This window comes from Aquila chrysaetos, chromosome 7 (assembly GCF_900496995.4).
Source record: "Aquila chrysaetos chrysaetos chromosome 7, bAquChr1.4, whole genome shotgun sequence".
In the NCBI taxonomy this organism is placed as follows: domain Eukaryota; kingdom Metazoa; phylum Chordata; class Aves; order Accipitriformes; family Accipitridae; genus Aquila; species Aquila chrysaetos.
The window spans coordinates 37,979,376-38,001,515 of NC_044010.1; the positions used below are offsets into that span (position 1 = coordinate 37,979,376).

The 22,140-nt window shown below is 43.4% G+C and overlaps 1 protein-coding gene and 1 non-coding gene across 21 annotated transcripts in view; both read left to right on the top strand.

The window, feature by feature from the left end:
- Positions 1-22,140, top strand: part of CASK (calcium/calmodulin dependent serine protein kinase) — a 243,228-nt gene that overhangs the window by 478 nt on the left and 220,610 nt on the right. For 2 of the 20 annotated variants that reach the window (XM_030019543.2, XM_030019547.2), the window contains exon 1: positions 14,748-15,363. The exons of 14 other annotated variants lie outside the window; for them this stretch is intronic. In XM_030019543.2, coding sequence (XP_029875403.1) covers positions 15,305-15,363 — 59 coding nt within the window. In that variant the 5' untranslated portion in view covers positions 14,748-15,304. Of the gene's footprint in view, positions 1-14,744; positions 15,364-22,140 lie in introns of those variants that run through there. 4 more of the 20 variants (XM_030019536.2, XM_030019546.2, XM_030019556.2 and 1 more) reach the window with 4 other exon arrangements.
- On the top strand, positions 8,262-8,422 carry LOC115344188. The gene has a single exon (XR_003924477.1). It is a non-coding gene; the product is annotated as a U1 spliceosomal RNA (small nuclear RNA).

A 22,140-nucleotide genomic window follows, 5' to 3' on the forward strand; every position in this document is an offset into this window, starting at 1 on the left:
AGATCCTTGGTAGGAAAATTTTACCACCTGCTAAGTATTAGCCTTCTATAAATATTTCCAAGCGGGGCACAGTTGCCAAACATTTCGGTTCAAGTTTAACCATTCTAACGCTGGGCTGGGGGGAATTTTCATGACACCCCAAATCTTCCTGTTGAACAAATGTTTTGCACTGCTCATTTTTCTGGTTTCTGTGTCAGTAGTCCCCATTGCTTCCTGCCCTAACCTGTCCTTTGAATGGTCATTGTAATCATGGATATAAACATTTTTTGTCAAATGTGTATCTTCTTTCCAAAGCCAGAACTATACCGTCTTAGTATTAATGCACTGGTATGCTGCAGATATTAGTTTCAAGGTCTCAACGTACGTAACGTAATTAGAGAATCTGAATAATTTGTTCCAGTATTGTCATTTTAACACTGTATTGGTTTTCAGCTTCATGAAGTATTGCATAGGACCCTAGCTGCAGAAACTCTGAGATAAATTACACCACTTGAATTTTGAATTTATTTACTCAGTCAGTAGCTTGTAGCAAAGTTCATAGCAGTAATTCTATTGGGTAAATTATGGTTGTAACTTTTTGGCAGCTTCATTTAAAATATTAGTAGCTGACAACAAAATTAGTAAAGCAATTTGCCCCATTCAAAATGATGCAAGACCAATATGCAAACAGAAGAGAGAGAGCTTTAGAAATGTAGAACTATTATTATTTGAATACATATGTATTTAAACTTGTATTTAAACATATACACCACAGAGATGACACCAGCCAATGCCAGTTGGTCCTCCTACACCGTAGGCTGGCTTTGATCTCCATGTTCCACATATTTCTTTCCTTATACCAGCAGAACTCTTGACTTTCTCTGCCAAAGCACCACCTAAATGGCTGACTTCAGTGCGAAGTTTTTCTCTTCTTTTCCACATGCTAGTACTTGAATCAGAAAATATTATTCTTATTTTGTATTATATTTGCGTACGACACTGTTTTTCCTTATCTTAGTATGCTGTGTTAAAGACAGAAAAGTAAAATTGTCTGATCGTTCATGCTGAATTCCTGGTGACAACCTGTCATACTGTGAAGAAGATCCCACTTGGGTTAATTTTCACTTACCATCTCTCCTATATGTATACTAAGAAGATGGTGTAAAAAAGACACAGAATTATGTTCGGGAGTGATGTTTTCTTCATGTTGTATGTCCAGTCTACATGACTACATGATCTACTCTAAAGGCTTGGTGTTCTGCAGCAAGAAGCAGTCGCAAAGAAATAAGTGTCCAGGGCAGGCTATGTGCTGAATTTGGTGGGGAATTCCTCAGTTAGTATTTCTCCTGCATTATGTCCCCCTTGGAGGGAGGTCTTTTTACTGCAGTGGCTGAAAATGAGCCAGGCATGTTTTCAGAGTGTACTTCAGTTTGGTATCACCATACAGAAGGCTGATTCAGTTAAACAGACAAAACAAAGTTTTCAGATACTTAAACACACAGTTAATCTTACATATGAGAGATCCCAAGTTTAAGGAACAGATTATAGATGTGATCTTTCAGTGTGCTGCAGGATTGAACCCCAGGGGTTTAAGGTCGTGTGGGAACCAGGCTTTTTCTATGCTATTTCTCCTTCTCAAAATGTTTTCCAAAACATTTTGCTTACCTGTCGAAGAATGACAAAGGTGCTTAAAATTGACCTTGAGTCAAACAAAGATAAAAAAAGATTTAATTTTTAGTCAAGAACTAAGTTTAATCAATTCTTTTCATAAGATTAATTTAAGAGAGTCTCATGAGCAATCTTCTGCTATATTTAGGGATACTGTGTCATTTGTGTGACATGAAAAATCAAAGCATAAAGAGGAAAAGGTAAAAAGAAAAATCAGGCAAATGCATAACATACTAAGAAACAGAGCAAATAATGTTACCAGCCTCCTCTTACTTGAAGTGAGAGGTTAAACCTAAAAGAAAACAAAAAGCAGAAGTTCTTCTGAAAATCTTAACTTTTGATTCATTTTGATCAAATGTAATTCTAGTAAAACAAGGGTATGCCGAGTAACAGCATACAGGTCTGCTGAGGGTAACAGGACTGCTGAGACCTGTGACATTTTCACAGTGAAGGTGGAACCCCTCGAGCGTGGAAATGAAAATTCTTTAATTACAATGAAATTGCCAGCATTTTTTGCCTATCCACAGCAAATCATTTCTGTAAACATTTTCAGCATTGGGGAGCATGTCTCACAGATGAGTGATAGTTACGAGTGCCATCCGTAGACTTCAAAGTACAAAAACTGAGAACATTTTCTGTGCCACAGCTGCTGTTAGCTGACAGTATCAGCTGTAAGGCTGCCCAGTGCGGGGAACCACAGCTTTCCAGAGCTCTGGAAAAAGCCAGGAGCTGGTGCAGAGAGCCAGGTTAAGCCATGGCGGTCAGTGAGATATCAGACAGGGAATGAATCAGATTTCACTCAAACGCCTTGGCTCTGTATGTTTACAAAACAAAGCTTGGGGCCAAAAATAAAATGAACTAAGAGTATAACTTCACTGAAGACTGCAATGGTCAGCACAGATATCTGAGCCAAATTTAAATCAGTGAGCTTTCAGCAGAGCAAATTAACCAATGCAGAGCTTCGTGCTGTCATACACAACTAGCTTCGCATATGAGCACGCTCTCAGAAATTTAGTCATAGCTGCTTTAGTTTATGATATTTAAACTAAGGCATATAATCTTGCACCTGGGACGTGCCGGATGCTTAGGGACCAATAGACATCCATTCTGGTTGTAGCAGTCATGGCAGAAGCTCATGTGTTCAGTCAAAATGAGCTGGGTAGCTTCAGCAATTTAAATAATAAGTCTTCATTAATCCAGCTCATTTTCTAGAATGGTTCAGGAAATGATCACACGAGGGAGGTTGATGTTATCATTAGTATACCTAGCCTGACAGACAAGAAAGGGTTTAAAGATTCCTTGGAGAGACGAATGTTGTAGGCAAATTCGTGCCTGACGGAGCTGCCAGAACCAGCTTTCTAAGCCTGCCGCTCTAGAAAACAGAGGACACGGCAAAGTGCTTGAGAAACGAGTGCCACCGCTAGCGACAAAGCTTGTGAGAAACCAAAGGAGTTAGAGAGGCCTGTAAAAGTAATCGCAATACCGAGTTTTCTGCCACCCGCTCCGAGAAAGGCAGTGGCACGAGTCCTCTTGACGCTGCATGGCAGCTGCACAAGTGTCACGCGTCTCAACAAAATGCCAGTGCATCTCAAAAGGAGAGGGGAGGCGATGGTCGTCAGCCCCACAGCTAGAAAGGTTCACACTCTCATTCCCCAGTTTTAGCCGAAAGTGACTGTTGGCCACAGGGACCTGGGAAATAGTACTTTAAAGAGGGATATTCAGCTACACATATGGGATTTGCAAGTTAAATGTAAACCTAGGAAAGTTTTGGTGGTTGGAGGCACGCTTTCCTATTTAACAGTAGGGCTGTGGGTCAAAGTCCAGAGTCAGATTTTATGTGAATCAGGCAGATAAAAAGCAACAGTAAAAACAGAATATAGACTTTCTCAAAACTGCTCTTACAAACAAGTTTCTTACAAAATGTAATTAAAAGTATTTACATACTGTGCCCAGCACATTATACCGTCTTTACTGATAATCTTTATCACACTAGAGTTGGGGGAAGCTCTTAGCGCCAGATGGATGCTTGAAGACACGGGAGCCGTCATTTTTAGGATGTTATTGAAAAATGATAAAATGGACAAAGGAAACTCATTTATGGATTGAAAACTGTAAGAGAAGGACTAGAGATTTGTCCTGATCCTAAACAAACGATGCCATTAAGGAAGTGGTAAGACTTGTAAAATGGCACAGCAAGTACTTGTTCCCAATGCAAAGGAGAAACAAACTTGCATGTCCTGGCTGGAAAAGGAAAATGCACAGTCAGCAGTCCCTTACTCCTAGATATGTATTTAGAGTATTCTCATTTTCCTGAGATAGTGTTGCTAGAAAACATAACAGCTTAGAAAGATGACATCCCAAATTTGATTCAATATGCTAGGCCTGGTATACTTGATACAGTAATGTCTGACATTTATCAGGTTCGTGTTTAACCGTTCTGCTCTGAAATACAAGTTCAGTCATATAACCATAACCTCTATTATCTCCAGGCTCTGAAGGCTAGCAGAAAATATGTTAAAGGATATACAGGAACAGATGCCAATTCTGATCCATACTTGGTACTGTTAAATAATGGAGTCGTACCAATGTAACATGACTTGTTACTTGCTGACATTTTATTCAACAGAAAACTGAGAACAAGAGTGCCTGCTCCTAAGCACCTGTTAGGAACTCATGTCAAAGTCACAGCAACCAGCAGATATATGGGAAAAAAGACAGGGTGGGGGGAAGGTGAAAGGAAAACATAATCTGGGGTACTGGGAGCTGTCACTGTTTTGTAAAAAACAACTGTGAGAATATCTATAATGAAAAGCAATGACTGCAAACAGCAATAATGTCACAAGAAATATCCTGTGGTCAGAGACAAATTGAGGCACCAGGTGGACGTATGCAGAGGAATAAGTGACACTCTCTCTAAAGGAGGAGTACGAACACAGCGATTTTACCTGAGAAATTCTGACAGCCAACAGCCACAGCAGGTTGAGATGAATTAGTTTCAGGACACAGCACAACTGGAACTAACAGACTTGCTGCCATCTGACAGCAAGAGTATTGATACTCTGCGAGAGATTTCCAATACCATGAATCAGTCCAGAGTACCTTAGAGACTAATTGAATGTGTGCTTGTTCATTAAGTTAGATTAAGTTAGTATCTGAACTTCCTTATTATGTTAATGTTTAATTTCAAGATGCAGAGGCAAGTTGCTGAGAACCATGTCTTTAAGAGATTCTGGCTTGAACCAGTTGTTAAATACAAGCTACAAAGTGCAATGCTCTTGTTAAGAGCTCACACTCCAAGTAAGGCAGATCCCTATCAAACTCCATGGTGCCTGCTGGTCGCAGGACAACCCAGACACATGAAGGAGACAACTTTTTTACTCCTGTGAAGGTGAAAGCCAGACCAGGAAAAAATAATACATTTCTCATTACTTTTTAAAAAGCTAGTAATTTTCTCTGTTTCTTTTAGGGTACCCATTACTATATTAATGGAATAGTTTAAAGCATCCCCTCTGAAAGATCAACAGCAAAATATCCCTATTTTTTATAAGGGAAATCTAGGAACTTTGCTGGAGCTACTCGCTGCCTCCCCAGCATATCCAGAGTGATTATGCCCCAGAAATGCCTGTATCTGTTGACTGGCTGTAAAGGAAGCCCAGACAACTAGCTCAGGTGTAGACGTCTATACCACTGCTGTCTAAAGTTACATGAGATGATTTGTATTAGAAACTCACAAGATGAGAAAACAGAATTAACGATCACTTCCCAAAATCTTGGTTTATCTGACCAGCTGGGCACCGGCTGTAGCTATACAACAGAGGCAATAATAGTGTGTTTCCTTATACATATTCCATTCCTGGTGTTCATGCCCTTCACATTCTTGAGTTGACATGCTTTTGGACAGGTACAACTACTGTGGGCCACATCTTCTCTGTGATTATCTTCATACTTCCAACCAAAGGCACCGAAGGAGGGACAACACAAACCACCATCAGGCCTAGTACTATGAGTCACAGCTTTTCCACTGGGTATGAGTTACCCATTGTTCTGACAATTACTGTAAATAAGTACTTAGCAGTTAATTATTAGATATCCATGCTAAGTTAGAAGGTTTTTAGATAGCATCTCCTTTCTTCTGAAACAAGAAAACACTTGATCCTGCCTGTTTTGTTCTTATTTGAAAGAATCAGTGGTTATGGCTGAACTTGAGCCTCCCTCTAAGAGTTGTCCTTTATCCAAAACTGTGATGACTGAGCACAGGCACACCCAAAGCCTGGGGGTGCGGAGCACATAATGGACACCAGGGTAGTTGTAAATCTTCCTCGAAGAGAACCCAAACAGCAAGGGAGTCTGAGGGATTTGAATGACACATAGTGACAGCGTGGTGAGGACACCAGTGGGTATTCCTGCTCTGGGCTAGCCTCAGAGATGCTTCGCTGTTCCTGTGCCTGTTACAGCACAGAGGTTTGGGTGGACAGTCAGCAACAGGGATGGCTTTAATTAGCCTAAAAACACTGCAGTGTAAGTAAGTGGGTAGTTCAGAGTCTGAGTGACAAGCAACACAGCTATCTCTTCCATAGGCTAGGGCAGACAAGAGATGTTAAAGTAGATCCCCCCCTTTCTTCATCATCAGAGCCCTAATTTTCTTAAGTTCCTTCTAAAGAAGCCAATACATCCATCCGGAGCCCAGCTCTACAGTGACTAAAGCAGAAATTATTTAGAATTTATCAAAAAGTGTTACTTCTGGCTCTTTTCCTCACAGAAAACATAATTTCTCCTAAAGCTTTGTCCTCCTTAATTCACAGTAAAAATATAATCTTCGGAATTTAGTTCTGCTAAGTGCTTTTGTGTTACTTGTGCTAAGGACATCACCAGCATCTGACAGAGCTTCTGATTAGGAGTCATCATCCATAAAATACATACTAAGTTAGAATAGGTATCTGCAGTTCATTAAAAAGTGTTTATATATTTCCATGACCCTTGGTTTTCCTCTGCTCCTATGATAACATATGGATTTTACATTGGTGAAGGAGCAGAGAGATGTGTTTGATGTTGCTGTACACCTGGAGCTGTGAGAAAACTGAGGGCAAAGTCTTGTCTCCAGATGAGCAATGATGGCCGAAAAACCTTGACGCTGAGCATATTGGCCTCATGTATAAACAGCGAGCAAAGCATCACCAGGGACCACAGTTTACTACAAGGTAAATAACAATTTGTTCACCTGTGTGTCAATCTCCTGTCCTAACATCAAGATCCACTTCTTCCCACCTTCTGTTACATTCTCCATTGACATTCCAATAGTGAGAGCACATAGGGCAGCAGTCCTGAAAACAGTCTCACACATAGCACACAAATACCTTTTCCCAAACAAAAAAATATTTTGCCTTTGTGGAAGTATTTTTTTCCTCCTCAGTGAAAAGGCCCCAAGCTACTCATAAAAATTTCCGCTGAGATTCAGACCATGTGCAGTGCACAGGTGATCACCAGGGGAGTATGGCTCGAATTTCTTCAAACTAAGGGTGCTCTTGAGCCCATAAAGGAAGAGATCAAAGAAATACTATGTGCTGGGTTTAGAGAGAGATATTACAGAGTGCAGTTTTGTTTTTTCTCTCTCCGCTGTCTCCAAACTTCACTTTCACCACAGCTTTTTAGCTACAGCCAGAGTGTCAGGTTCCCAGAACAATGCTGTGTGCAGCGGACGCTGCCTGGGACAAGAATGCCCAGGGCTGGTCCCCTTGGATGGCTGCCAGAGTGCTGCTGCCGACATAAGCCGTAGGAAAAAAGGATATTTTTCTTCCAGTTTCTCCCTCTGTCAGACCTGAATAGAATTTCACGGGACACAGAAAAGCATACATCTTTACCCTCCAGGACTTTTTCCCTGCTAAATTTCAAAGATCTGTTGCAAACAATCTATGAATTGGATTTCTGCAGGCAAAAGATTTACAAGAAGCTTTCTCAGTGGTAACTTGGCCAGCCTGAATCAGGAAGTTGATACTAACTGCTTCCATTGCAGGTGGGTTTGTTCTCGAAGGATAAAAGAGCCTCGAAGTTTGGGTGTGAATAATCATGCCGTGTCAGCATAACACTTCAGAAAGGGAAAGCGTAAGGAAGGGACAAGTGGGAGTGGGAAGTACACTAAGTGGCCAGGCAGAGAGGTGTTTGCTCTCCTCTTTGAAGCTATACCCCATCTGAAAAAAACATTGGCTGAGAAAACCAAGAGAAAAGGAAAAAAAGCTGGATGACAAGGAGGAAGATGAAATACGTGGCAAATAATTATTTACAGAATTAGTATTCTCTTCTAAAGTTATAAAATGTGGTAAGCTTGGCTTACCCTGAGGCTATAGGATAAGTGGTAAAGCCATAGCTGTGTCTGAGGAGTCTTCAACTGTAAGCCTTGTCAGCTTTTGGATTGTATTACTGCACATTAATGGAAATAGTGATCTGGGAAATGCAGTAAGAAAAAACAGGTACCTCAAACCTCATAAATAGGGTTTGGAAAATAAACTGGTGGCAGAATGAGGACAAAATAAAGGACAAAGTCAAGAATGAAAAATGAAACATAGGATGAAGCTAAAAGGCTGAGAATATAAGAAATGCCCTAATGGGTCCACCTAGCCCTACTTACCCAATAGGGGATCAACAGACTGAGATCAATAATGTGGCCTTCCTGGATAAGGATATTCTTTGCATTCCAGGTATGCTGACTCTTGTGATTTCCCCGAATGTAGAGAAGCTGACTGCATAATTTGTAGTGAAAGACTGTATTTACACCTTTAAAAATGAAAATGGAGCAGTGGGAGATAGTTCAGAAAGTGCATGAAAGCCTAGCCACTCTCTGCAGTCAGTTCCCCTTCCACTTTCCCAGCACCTACATTTGTTGTGCTAGGGATGCTCCACGGCACAGCCCTGCCTATTCCTTCCAGTATTTGTTTATAATGATGTGTCATCCCTGAAATGGTCTAATTTCTTTTTGAACCTGCTGATATTATTGGTGTCCACAGCCTCCTGTGGCAGCAAGTTCTCAAAGTTCACTATCCAGTGTGCATGTATATTTTTTTTAGAAAGTACTTTCATGTATCTGCCTTAAACTACCTTCCTACTTGTTTTACCAAGCACACCTTAGTTTTAGTATTGCAGGATTTGGTGAACAACAGTTCTGCCTTCACCTTATCTACCACCTTCATGATTTTGTAAACCTCAACCATATCCTGCCTCAGGTGTCTCCTCCACAAATTGACAAGTCCTTTTGACCTCTCCTGGCAAGGCAGAGGGCTCATCCTTGGTTTCTTTTCATTGCCCTTCTCTCTCTGTTCCTTTGCAAACTCTTTTGTGTCCTTCTGTAGAAGAGGAGGCGTGAAATGTCCCAACCCTCCAGCTGTGGGTGCACCAGAGCTTTACATGGAGGGAAAATGACACCTTCTGCCTTGTTTTCATGCCTGTCCTGATAGCCCTAATATTTTATTGGCTTTTTTTTGACCATCACTGCACCCTGCAACAATGGTTTCAGAGAACTGCCAGAGTGAGTCCGAGGGCTCTTTCCAGAGCCGCAACTGCCAGTTCCAAGTTCAGCATCACGCAGGGATGGTGTAAACGAGGATTTCCTCTAGATGCAGCATTCCTTGCCATTTATCTACACCAAAGCTCCTCTGGGCACTTACTCTGCTTTGCGGGGCCCTTCTGGAGTTCCTAACTATTAAGGTTGCACCTGCCTCCTCAAAATTGCTTAATAGGTTTCTACAAAAGATAGTAGAAGGGTGAGAAATGCAAGAAGAAAGATATGAAAGGAAAATATAAGTGGGCTTTTTTTCAGTGGTAGTACATAGCATTTTGATATTGTCCTTATGATGTGATTTTTAATTATTTTTCTGTATATAGGTGCATGACTGTAGCATATGGTTGCAAATTTCTGTTTAGAATAATGATGAAAAGATAACCGGAATTTTGAGTTGGTTTTATTACCTGGTTTTATCCCCTGTACATCTTGTAAGATCTTTTTAATTTAAAAAAGTTTCAATAAAAGCATCATGGAGAGATTTCCTCCACAATTCTTAGTATTTAATCCATAGCCATCAATGAGGAAAAGCTGCAACTGGGGAGAAAAGAAATAAGCATCTCCGGTAATTCAATCAAGATTGTTCACAGGTACACAGTACACAAGGAAGGGGAAAATAACCAGAATGGCAAGGAATAGCTAAAAAAGAAACTCCATTAAGTAGGGGTTTGTGTAATTTTTAACTTTTCCCCTCTCTTTTGATGTTGCCAGCTGTCCCTACCTGGGACTGTTTCACCTTTGGAAATTGATGTTGAAGGGTGGCTGTGAGCTTCTGTGACAGTATCAGACAGGCTCAGCTTTGGTTTAGTTTACTACCTGTCTTCAGCAGTGTTACTGTAATTTATGTTTAATTATGAGAGTGGTCTAATTACAGATGAGGAACATGACATTTTCCCTTACCCTTCCTTGACCAAGATCTGCCTGATTACTTGACCTGGCGCTCTCGCCCAGCTGGGTCACTATGAGCCAAGTGTCCAGTGAAGGGGATGTGGTCACCATGTCTGAAGGGCAGTGAAAAAAATTCCTCATTCAAAAGAGGCAGCTCTTAGCCGGTTGCCTGAGGAAATTACACTTATGCTTTGCCATGTTCACATATACATAGAAGCCTGTATCTTTCCCAGGAACTTTTGAACCTTGGGGTCAATTTCAACAGAATTAGATGGGGGCAAGGTACGGATCCCAGAGATAAGCTCCAACTGTCCTTTGAAGATAGGGGGCTGCAGAAAAGAGACCTGATAGTGTCTTCAGTGAGGAAGGGTGGCAGTGAAAGTCCACTTCCCATTGAACAATGGAGAATTGACACCGTGGAGGAACTTAGAAAAAACTCCACTAAGGAGAAAAATGCAGTTGGAGATTTATCTTCCTAGACAAACATAATTCACCTGTTAAGACACGCATTTGTGGGAAACCCGGCCTCCTTAATTACAGTATGGCACGACTTGTGCAGCATGCTACACCCGAGCTCTGCAGCTGCAGACTGCCCTGCCACACAGTAGATTTCCAAGCAGATTTAATTATATACTTTTGTAAGAAGTTATCCAGACTTATTCAGGGTTGGCTGATGGCTTTTTAGGGTTCTTTTGACCGTCATTTTTTACAAGGATTGAAAATGTCTGTGTCTGTCGTGATCAAAACATTGTCTCTTTTCACTGCAACCAAAATACATTGCATTGCCCAAAATACAAACTATTTTCAGTTCACAGAATTTGCACTCCTAAACAAGATGGCAGTTTGTCAGAAATCTGGTAAGCCTCCAATACTCTCTCTTACAAAGTACTAACAGTTCATACTCATCTTCAGTGCCAGTATCATCCTCAAACTTTGTAAGATGGAGTGAATTAATACCCAGGTTACAGATCAAAGTACCCGGGGCCCTGTTATACTTGGAATCTGAGGCACAGAATTTGGTGGTTCCTACATCTTTTGGATTACAGAACACTGGCAAAACCCTAAAATTTCTTGTTCTTCATCACGTACCTTTTACATCCCACTTTTAAATGAAAACACTATAAAGGTTGTTTGGATGTAACTGATAACTATGGTTCCATAAACAACCTTTGAACAACTTACCTGCCCTGCAGCTCACCAATGGTGTGCGGACCGTATGTGCACACCCTGCAAAGACCACAGCCATGTAAAACTTGAAAACACCATAAAATTTTAAGAAATGGGTTTTCTAGTGCCCAAGCCCTCACTCAGCTATTTCTTTGGACTTTAAAATAAACTTTGGAATTAAACAATGTTGGTTTGCCTAAAAATACTCCTTAACCTGGCAGTACAGAATCTGACAGACAGGCAGCTCAAACACGTGCAGTGGTTTGGGGAAGGCTACTAGGGATTGTAAAGCATTTCCCTCCTGCAAATAGTCAGTGTCCTTTTCTTGCTACTTCTGTATGAAGAAGTCCCTCTCCCAGCCCTGACACGACTGATGCCCTGAACTGTTTTCAGACCAACCATTATCCTTGTCAGTAAAACATTCCAGGTCTCAAGTGTAAAGTTTCTTCTGCTTGTGTGTCAAACATTATTGTTACATATTTTTAATAAGATGTTAGATGTGCGTATTTCAGAATTTAACCTTATAATTTTAAATTAAAGCCAGAATCTGTAAGGAGGAGGATACATGGGTGAAAATCAAGAATGCCTACCTGTGAAAGGGAAAGGGAATGACTACTTTCAAACTGGTGGCTGAAATTCATGATCACAAACATATCTGTATATGCATTGCTTGGATGGTCATAATATTGGGTATTGGCTGCTGGCGAACTTACGCTCGTATTTTCTTGAGCCCATTCAATCTGAAACTGAGTTACAGCATAGATCTCATTTGTTCTACTAATTGCTGATGTAGTGGTATCCTTGCTGCTTTTGCTGGTTCAGTATGCAACTTTGTATGATATAGATCTGCACACAAATCCTAGTTCAGACAGATTCTTCTCATGCAACTCCAGTGCTAGGTAGCACCCGTTTTTGCTCTCCCCCTGCGCTGAATGTGGACAACCGACATGTTTGTAGGCTTTCATAGATTCGCCTTGCTTCTTGCCAGCCTAAGCAATGAATGCTACAGCTGCTCTAACGAGTGTGTCTTTGCTCCAGAATGGGAAAAAAAAAAAAAAAAAAAAAAAAAAGGAAGCTCAGCCCATCAGATAAAGAAGCAGCAGCTACCCTCCTTCCTGGAAGGTAGTAGGACCCTTCAAGTAGGCTAGATGCAAAGGGAATGAACCACCTCTCTCAGCAGAAGCCCATTTTTGTTCAGTGTCTTCCAAGAAACTACCTTCCCACAACAACTTGAACTCTTCAATCTGTGCTCTGAGACCCCGTTCATTAGCAGAAAACCATGTTTATGTGCTGTGTCATCCCAAAACGGACCCAACTGCCCTCCAAAGTTCTTAAAGGGTTTGTTCTATTACAATATTTTGGCCCCAAGCCCCCCCATGTATTATGCTTGGTATTCCTTGTTTTCAGTTTAATCTGCAACACCCAGGTGATGTGGCCTGGTGTGACTCTTAGCACTCGGCATCCAGAGGAAGGTGAGACCCCCGTGAAGTGATGCTGCTGGACTGGCAAAAGCATTTGCCTCAGCCCGGGAAGGGATCTCTTACAAGCATTTTAATGCCTTGTGTGTTTTTCTATCATTTTTTCTTGTTAACTTCTAATGATGGCTCCGCATATAGTCAAATAACAATTTCAGCTCAAAACATAAGTGAACACTCACCCATATTCTAAAACTTACTACTGTGAGGCCTATGTGGTACTCAGCCTGATGGCCTTGCAAAAGCAAAAATTGCTTGCCCACATGTTTAGCTGTGTGAAATTTAGTGAACAATCTAAATACATTGGCTTTTTGTTTACGTTCCAAATAGCAGATGGTGTTTAAATACTATTTAAAGGTTTGTATGGCATAGAGCACAGCCTCATGGGAATCTCTCACCTTATATGCTACCATTGTGCAGGAGATCGATGTAATTATTTTCACTGCTTTTCTTATTTTTTTCTTTTGAATTCATCTGGAGACAGGAACAAGGTGTTCTTGGTTAAGTGTTGTCAGCTCTGCATTTTAAAGCTAACCTTTAAACCATTTCATCAGATAATTCTGCTTTGACAGGTTTTTTCTCAGTGTGGGGAACAACTATATAATTTACCTTTGTTAATGAGTTTTAAGAAGTTGCATGTGTGCTGAAGTACTTTGGCAAAAATAAACACTTTGTAAACTGCAACAGTTCCTTACTAATTCCTTCAAAAGAGCTTTGCTTTCTTCTACAAACCATCTAATTCAGCACTTAGAAGAGCACACACATGCAACTTAACATCTCTTTCGTATATAGTTTTCTGTGTGACATCTCAAAAATCATGGAACACGCTACATCAGGGAAGTACTTCGTGTTCTGAAATTCACCGGGTGTCTCATACACTGTTTTTAAGTGGCTGTTAAGAGAAACGACAGCCACCAGTTACTTGCCCAACTGGAAGAGCACTCCCAAAAGGTTCTTTCAATGCACTACTTTTAGGGCTAACAGGATGACTGTTTTCCTAATAACAAAGACGGTTCAAATCGTGCTCCACACAATACTTGTATCCTCTTGGGGGTGGGGGGGGAGCACTTCAGCCGCCCCTGGACAAAGCCCTACAAGCCCAGCTGTGCACAGAGGTTCTTTATTACCACGGCCGCGTTTGTGAGAACGGGAAGGGACGCCTGCCGCTACAGAGCACGCCTGGGCGTGCAGCCGAAGCGCCGTACCCCTCACCTCAGCAGCGGCCTTCGCCAAGCGCTGAGGCGGCGGCGGCAGCACCAAGTCTCCTCTCTCCCCTCCCCGCACCTGCCCACGCACCGCACGCCCCCGCACCCCCCCCAGCTCCGGGGCCGCGCTCCCCCCCACACCCCGCGGCCTCAAGCGCGGCGGGGCCGCCGGTCCTTCTACCGCCGGCCCCCCGAGAGCCGCTGGCGGTCAGCGGACGGGCGGCGGGGGAAGGTCGGTACCTCAGACCTGCCCGCCGCCGCCGCTCGCCGCTCTCCGGCCCGGCCGCGCCCTCACGCACCACAGCCGCCGGCACCGACAGCCGCCCCGCCGAGCCCCCTCCCCGCGCCATGACGTCACCCCAGCCCGCGCCTGCGCACATTGCCCCGACCGCCCCGACCCTCCGAAACGGACGGTGGGCGTGGCCCCGCGCGCGATACTGGCGGGGCGGGGCGCGGCGCGGGGGAAAGGCGGGAGGGAGCGGAAGCGAACGCAGCCCCCCGCGTGCGTGCCGCGCCGCGCCTGCTCGGCACTGCCGGCGCGCGCGCCCCGCCGCCCGCCCGCGCTCGCTCCCTTCCTCCGTGACGGCTTTGCGTGACGGCGGCTGGGAGCGCGCGCCCGCCCGCCCGCCCTCCAGTAAAGCGAGCGCCTATCGCGGCCGCTGCCGCTTCTCCTCCTCCTCCTCCTCCTCCTCGCGCCTGGGAGCGTAATCAACGGCCGCGCCTGCAACTCCCCGCCCATCCCCCTCCCACTATTATCCTCCCTCCCGGCGCGCGCGCCCCCCCCTCTCTCTCTCTCTCTTCCCCCCCCCCCCCCCGCCAGCCCGCCCGCCCGGCCGGGAGCGCGCGGCCGCCCGCCCGCCCGCTCGGCGAGGGAGCGAGACGGCGCTGCCGCCTGCCGCCGGCCCCTCTCCTCCTCTCCTCTCCCCGCCGCGCCGATCCCCTCCATGGACCTGGCGCCGCCCCGCTAGCCGGAGCTGCCCGCCCGCCCGCTGCCGCTGGGGAGTAGCCGGCTGAGAGGGGGCGGGAGGGGGGGTGGGGGGGGGGGGGCGGAGGAGGAGGAGGAAGGTGGGGTCGCGGAGTGTGTGACACGCGCGGGGAGCGGCGGCTGCGGCCCGCGGCAGGAGGAGCGGGGAGTCCCGGCGCGGCCGCGGGAGCCCCCGGGCGGCGGCGCCTCAGGAAGGTGGCGGCGGCGGCGGCGGCGGCGGGAGCTGCCGTAGCGGTGGGGATTTACCGTGGTGGTGGCGGTTGGCGCTGACCGGCAGGGGAGCGCGCCGCGCGGCGGGGACTGTGCCCGCGGCCCCCCCCCCCCCCCCCCCCCCCGGGCCGCCGCCTCCCGGGCTGATCCCCCCCCCCACCCCCCCCACGCCCGGACCATGGCCGACGACGACGTGCTGTTCGAGGACGTGTACGAGCTCTGCGAGGTGATCGGCAAGTGAGTCCCGCGGGGAGCGGGAGGAGGGCAGGGCCCGGGCCGGGCCGGGCAGGGCGTGTGCGCCGGCGGGCAAAGCGGGGGAGGGGGCGGCGGTGCCCCCCAGGCCCGGCCCCCGCCGCCGGGAGTCGGGGGAGCGGGTGGGGGGGGGGGAGAGGGATGCTCTGCTCGGCACCCACCTGAGTCGCCGCTGCCGCCGCCAGCGGGTCGGTGCGGGATATCCGGGTTCCCCCCCGTGGCCGGTGGCGGTGAGGCGGAGGGTGCCTCCGCCGCGCTGCCCACCTTCGCGATTACACGGGAGGCGGAAGGGGGAGAAGTGACCCCATGTTTCCTCCAGCCACCATGATTAACCAACCACCTAACCATCGCTCAGGCTGGCTGCAGCGAGCGGCAACCACTTCCCACCCCTTTTCTTCTCCTCCCCCCTGTATCCCATTCCTGGCACACCCATCAAGGATTGCCTATTGGGGAAGGGAGAGGGAAGATATCTCCCCGTAGATCCACCTATTCACTGGGTGTCTGCATATCTGTGCGCCAGGTGTTGGTCTTTCCTCCTCTTTGCTGCATAATAACCAGCTGCTTAGTGGCAGTAATAGCGGCGCCGGGGTTGTGCTCGGTTTTCGTCCAGATCTTTCCCTCTGCTCTCATTCGTGTGGAAATAGAGATGTATAAGGCAGCAGGAGTGCTTGGCCTTTTGAGTAGTCTTATGCAACTGCTATTAAACCGATGTTCGAGGCTTGTATCGAACCTAGGAGTTGAGGTAGTTGCTGGCGTTCCCCAGCAGCCTGTTTCGGGCTACCGCTGTTGTAGGGTGGATGAAAATGACAGTTCAAGTCTCGGTCTGCGTAATCGCACTAGGAAAATGCATAGAATCCCCCCAAATCAGATTTGTGACAAAGAATTAAAGCTGAACTCCGTTCCCCCCCCCCCCCCCATGTTTTTGTGACCGCTCGGTTTCAAAATCCGTTTTTTATTTATCCATCATCTTTCATGTGTTTTATGTAGTTGTGTCTGTATTGCAAAATGGACATGAAAGATGTAGCAATATTGTGACTTCCTAATTTTCCGTACGTTTCTGATTCCGAAGCTGAGATTGCTGTGGAAGCCTTAGTAGTGACACTGTTCAGTGTGTTTGCATTTTTTTTCTTCCTGACAATGAATTTTATAGGAATAATTGTTCACCATGTTTTGATTATAAACAAAGAATTTTTTCTGCATGTGTTCTCTTGCCCGCTCTCCAGCAGTATGCTTTTCAGTTTATATCAAGTGCTGTCTACTTTCAAAGCTGGGGCTAAAAATAATCTAGAATTAATCTTTCCTCAGGATTCTACTAAAATGCTAGCCTTGGACTTAGCAGGTGACTTTGTTGTCAGCAGAAGTTTCAGCACTCAGTTCTGTCATTTCACAAGGTGTTACTACCTTTCTCGTAACACAAACAACTTTTTAAAATATTAAGCTTAAGGGGCCTTGTTTGCTGTCATAAACGGAAAGCGATTGCTTTAGCTTAATGCTGGTTGTTGGTGAGGAGCTTCTGTAGCCGAGAAACAAAACAGTTATTAAACATGTTTTGAAGACAATTTTTGGCACACTCCTTTCACAAGAGGTTTTATGCTAACCACTGCAGTCCACACACTATTTTATTCATACCTGATTACCGTTAGAAAGAAGGTGCAGTGATTATGCGTGACCGCACACCCTTTTAGAGAATGGGTGATTCACAGGGGTCCAGATGTTTGCACATCTCGAATGACTTTTTGTTTTGTGATCGGAGAATTTTGAAGAGAGAGCTCAAAAACTGTGGATTAGGTATTGGCTACAGAAGTTCCACATGAGATTTAGGTGGTATAGATAGTGTTGTGATATAACTAGATCTAACGGATAAATATTGAATCACAGTAGCATAATGATGCCAAGAGCACTGTAGCAAAAACAGGGTGGATCACTGAAAATAGCAGCAGTGATGGTGTGAAGGGTTGATAGCTCGTTGTGATTGCTCAGGCTTTTCCGCACAGATGTCATGTCAGTCCTCTAAAAAAACGTTTAAAATAAAAACACAATTTCATGTGCGGTTGTATAAGGAGTGTTCCTGTTTCTTTGCAATACTACTCAGGTGACTTCCAGGGAACCAGGGATGCAGCATCTTTATTTAGCTTACAGATTCTGGGTACCACCTTGCCCATCTTTAAGCAACTTGAGGAAAGCCGCTGTAAATCTGCTTTGAATTGCTACGTATGCATCTTACTAAACATCCTTCAGTGAAACATCCACTAAATGTCTGCACATTCCTGTGATTTATTATTGATTGATACAGTAATTTAGTTCTTGCAAATAGCACATCTGGCCCAGATTTGCGTTTCAGACACATGAAATATTAAAACGTGTGATTTATCTTTCCTAAATTGTTAGTTACCACTGTCATTTAAGATAGTAAAAAGTATTTTCACAAAGGGTGTGGGAAAGAGATCTTTGCCTGTAAAATGTCTGAATATTTAGTCAAAGTTCCCATACAATTTACTAGAAAGTAAGGAGAGAGTTTCTTAGCTGACAGCATGCGGCCCAGTTTGTTGACGCATATTCTGATCTTTAGGATAAACTTTAAACACTTTTACATACAATAAACTGGTAAGACTTACTGTGTGTGAACGCAGTTATAATAGCTTTTGGTGTGCTGGAGTGTGGAACAATTACAATGCAATAGTGTATGAATGAATAGATTGGAATGACAGTGATAAACTGTTTATTATGTGATATTTAATGTGTTTGAGTTCTGCAAGCATGCGTTTTCCATTTTGAATGGGTGCAGGAGAAAAGAAAGGCCAGGAGGGGTAAAGAGAAATTCTAGTTCGTGTTTCCTTTAAAAAAAAATAAATTAAGGGAAATCTTCATTTGCATATATTTCCAGTATACCCTTCCATCACTGAAAGCTATATGGAGATAAAAATTGGAATAATAATCCCAATTTCTTGTTGAACTTTAAAAAAAGGTATTTATGACACTAACATTAGTCATGTAGTTTACCCTACCAGATGTGTTATGTTCTAGGTTACTGTCTCGTCTTCAGACTTGGCTGACACAAACACACTTCAAGCAAGAAGTAAATTGGGGATTTATAGATTAGCCTTCAAAAATGTGTTAATGTATCTCAGGATAACTGGTAGTGATGAAAACCACAGGTGTGCCATTTTTTTTCAAACTTGCTTCCAGGTAACTTTGAAGAGATTCTCCCTGTACATTGGTTAGGAAGTACACAATCTAAGCCTTTTGTTATGTTGATCAGACCATGCGTTTGATTGACGGTTCACAGATAATAGTGCTAAGTGTACTTCTTTAGTAAAATTTTCATTCAGAACGCATTGAGTAGTTTATAAAATGTAGTAGTTGTAGAGTTGAAACATCTTGGGTATTCATCTGCGGTGAAAACTGTTATGAGTTTATCAGAGGAGCTCCATATACACATAGCAGCAGTTTTCTTTATGCCAAAGAGAGAATGCCTGTCTTTAGTTGGTATTGAATCTAGAAGACCGAAGCATGGCTTTTGTGATAGATAGAGTCCTCCTTCTGCAAGGACTTTATTTTACATTATCTGGTTTTGAGTTTCTGCACCTCTTAAGATTCATGTCAGTTTATGTTAGCATTAGAGGAGTACCATAAAGATTGTCTGATCTTTCTGACAGTAGGATTGCAGGTTGCTTAAAAATTTCTGCAACTTTTTAAGTTGTAAATACTATGTGATAAAGTTGATAAAAGTTTATTTGTGTTTAAAAGGGCATTGATCACAACTGAAATCATTAGTTTTCATATTAATAGTCACTTAAACTGTAAATTTTTGTAATTTCGTCTTCCATTTGCGGACCGTATATATGTACAATCATTGTGCATAGTAGTAGTGCAGTTGTTGGTATTTTTAATACTAAAGTATAATGTGATGATTGGTGCTAACACTATTGTAGCTTTCAGGACATTCTCTGCAATATGGCTGGGTTCAGTCTAGTCCTTTTCTGCACTGCACACTTGAGGATTTTAGTTTGTTTTCATCCTCCCTTCCCCTACGGTGGGATGATTCTCTCTACTTGGGCTCTTCCATCTAGTAAAGAGGGGTTAAAGTGCCTAGAGCCTGCAGGTGTTCCTGTATTCTGCAGCCTACCAGGACTGCTGGAATACTGGAGGAGATTTGAGGGGAGGTTGCAAGGTCTTGGGGCGGGAGGTGGGACAGGGGACTTTTTTGCACTGAAATATGAAGGCTTGTATCCCATTGAAGTCAGACAAGGGGATGGTGGTTGCAGTTCCATCCTAAGCTATTACCTTGAGATGGAGATGCTTTAGATTTATGCCCCAGTCAGGGAGTGTTTAGGAAAGGGAGGAGAGAGCTCGTGGATTCCTTGTCCAAGAAATATTTTAATAATTTTAAGTATTGTGGTAACAAAACTGTGTAGAGGTATTTTGATGGTTTCAGTGATATTGTTTTTTCATTATTGCCTCCATTTTCTCTGCACAGGAGTGAGAATACTGTTGACTCTCAAATGTTCTTTTTCTCTAATACACTGCTGAAATTTTGCATCTCCTGTAAAACTGATGCAAATAACTAATAGATATAGTGTTGACAAACCAAATGAAAATGTGAAACAACTTTATTATGCACTCACTGTTTGGAAAGGGGGGAGAGGCAAGGGAACTTCTCTGGGATATGGAAAGTGATTTGTCTAGCTTAGCTTTTGAGTTTTTTAGTACTGTTTGAAATACTAGTGTACTAATAGAACATTCTCAGCTCTTTTCTGTGTTCCAGTGTTTAAGAGTAACAAATTATAATGAATATTTGATTTAAGCATGAGGTCATAATGGGCATTACTTCAGGAAAATAACAGTAGATTATTTGAAGTGTATAGTTGCTGGAATATCTCCTTAGCTAAGTTATTCTGCTATGGATTTTAACTGCGGTAGTGACCTGTTTCTACTTAAGAGGTTCTGTCTACTTCGGAGGTTCAACTGTAGCCGAACATGGGGTAGAATTAATATACCTAGTTGCAGAGTACAACATTTTAATCAGTAGTCTCCATTTGTGTCCCTTTTTCTAGTGTTGTTTTGATAAGCAGCTGCATTCTTGCATACATCCTTATGATGTGAACAAGACGGCTGTAACGATTGGGAAGTAGAGGCTCGCTTAAGAGGGGAGTTTGAAGGAACTTCATCTAGGAAAACGCAAACGGAGAAAGATTGTGCAAGGGCTTTGCAAATATGTTTTTGTGCTTAAACACCCAAGGGAAGGAAGCCCTTGAAGATAAGAGCAGATGACCAAATGTGTGCAGACTAGTCCCAAGTAATTTGAGGCTGAAAATTAGAAGATTTTAGACCAATTTACTACTGAAATTCTGGAGCAGCTGTCCATGAGAAGTTGTGGGACAAAAAAAGCTACCTTGTCTTGAAGATTTGCAAAGTTAAGAGTTTGATCTTTTTATTAAAATAGTATGAAACTTTGTTGCCTTCAAGAATGGGGGCTAGGCTTTAGGACCCAAGTGATCCTTGATAATCATTTCAATTCAAACACAATGCTTGAGATGAAATGCTTCAGGATAAAGAAATATTAGGGAAAGAAAAGACCCATATTTTATGTCAACAGCCACTCACCTACTCAGCCCGCTGTCTGATACAGTGGCCTTTTTATAATCTGTTATGCAGATATCATGACAATGAATGGTAATTGAGTAGTATTAACCCTAATATGATGTTTCCAAAGATCACTTTTCAGAAACCTGTAGTCACATTAAATGTGCCATCTAAAGAATGGTGACTTCAGAATTGAAAGTGGTTGCTGTTAAAAGGAGGTATTTTATGCCAAATTATGGAGCTAATAAAAATAACTCTTACGAATTCTCCTTTCTTCCAGGAGTGAGTACTTTTTCTTAATATACAGTGTGAAAATCTGTGTACAGGATATATTACATGCATGGCCAGAATTATGATCCCTAGTCGTTTAAAAAGTTAGACTGATCTCTTAAGATAGTGTACTAATCACGTAATATGCACACTGAAAGAACCCCAAGAAAACCTTTTCTTTTTCTTTGCGTATGTCAAATAAGCATGTAAGAGGATACCTAGGTAAGGCATCCAAAGCATGGCAAGAGAGAGCCTTCACTTCAATGTAGCTGTAAACTGAACTGTGTTTTAGAGTGTCAGGTTAGTAACTTCTTTTAATAAACTTCTGCTGTATTCAGAGTGAGTTACAATGTTTCTTGGGAGATGTCTGTTGGTAAAAGGAATGCCTCTCCTGTCCAAACAGAAGTCCACAGCAAGCTTTGGCATTTCAGTTACAATAGTGCTACTAGTGTTTAAGCCCCGTTCTTCCCAATATCTTTTTCTGAAATGGAAACAGCTAAATAAGGTTTGGAATAATGTTTGGAGCTTGACCATAAAAGACCTTTGCATTATAATAGACTATTTCCTAATGTATTCTCAAATAACAGAAGTGACCCTCCTTTGGTTAACAAATGCCTTGCTCTTTTACTTTCATACTTTTTTTGCTAGAATAGGGTAAGAAGGGGTAGCCAGAAAGCTACTACATACCTTCTGTCTTTTATTGCAACATTCAAGGTACAGTGGGGCTGTACTTCCCTTCCAGCCTTAGGATTTGTCAGAATTCTTGTATTGTCAATATTTTGTCAATGTCTACATTGACTTAGCTTTTTCAGAAACCAATAGTTAAAACATGTCTTCGCTATGTGAAGACATTTATAATTGATGCATAGTTCTCACACACTTAAAAAGTTCATTGTGTGCCCTTTAAGT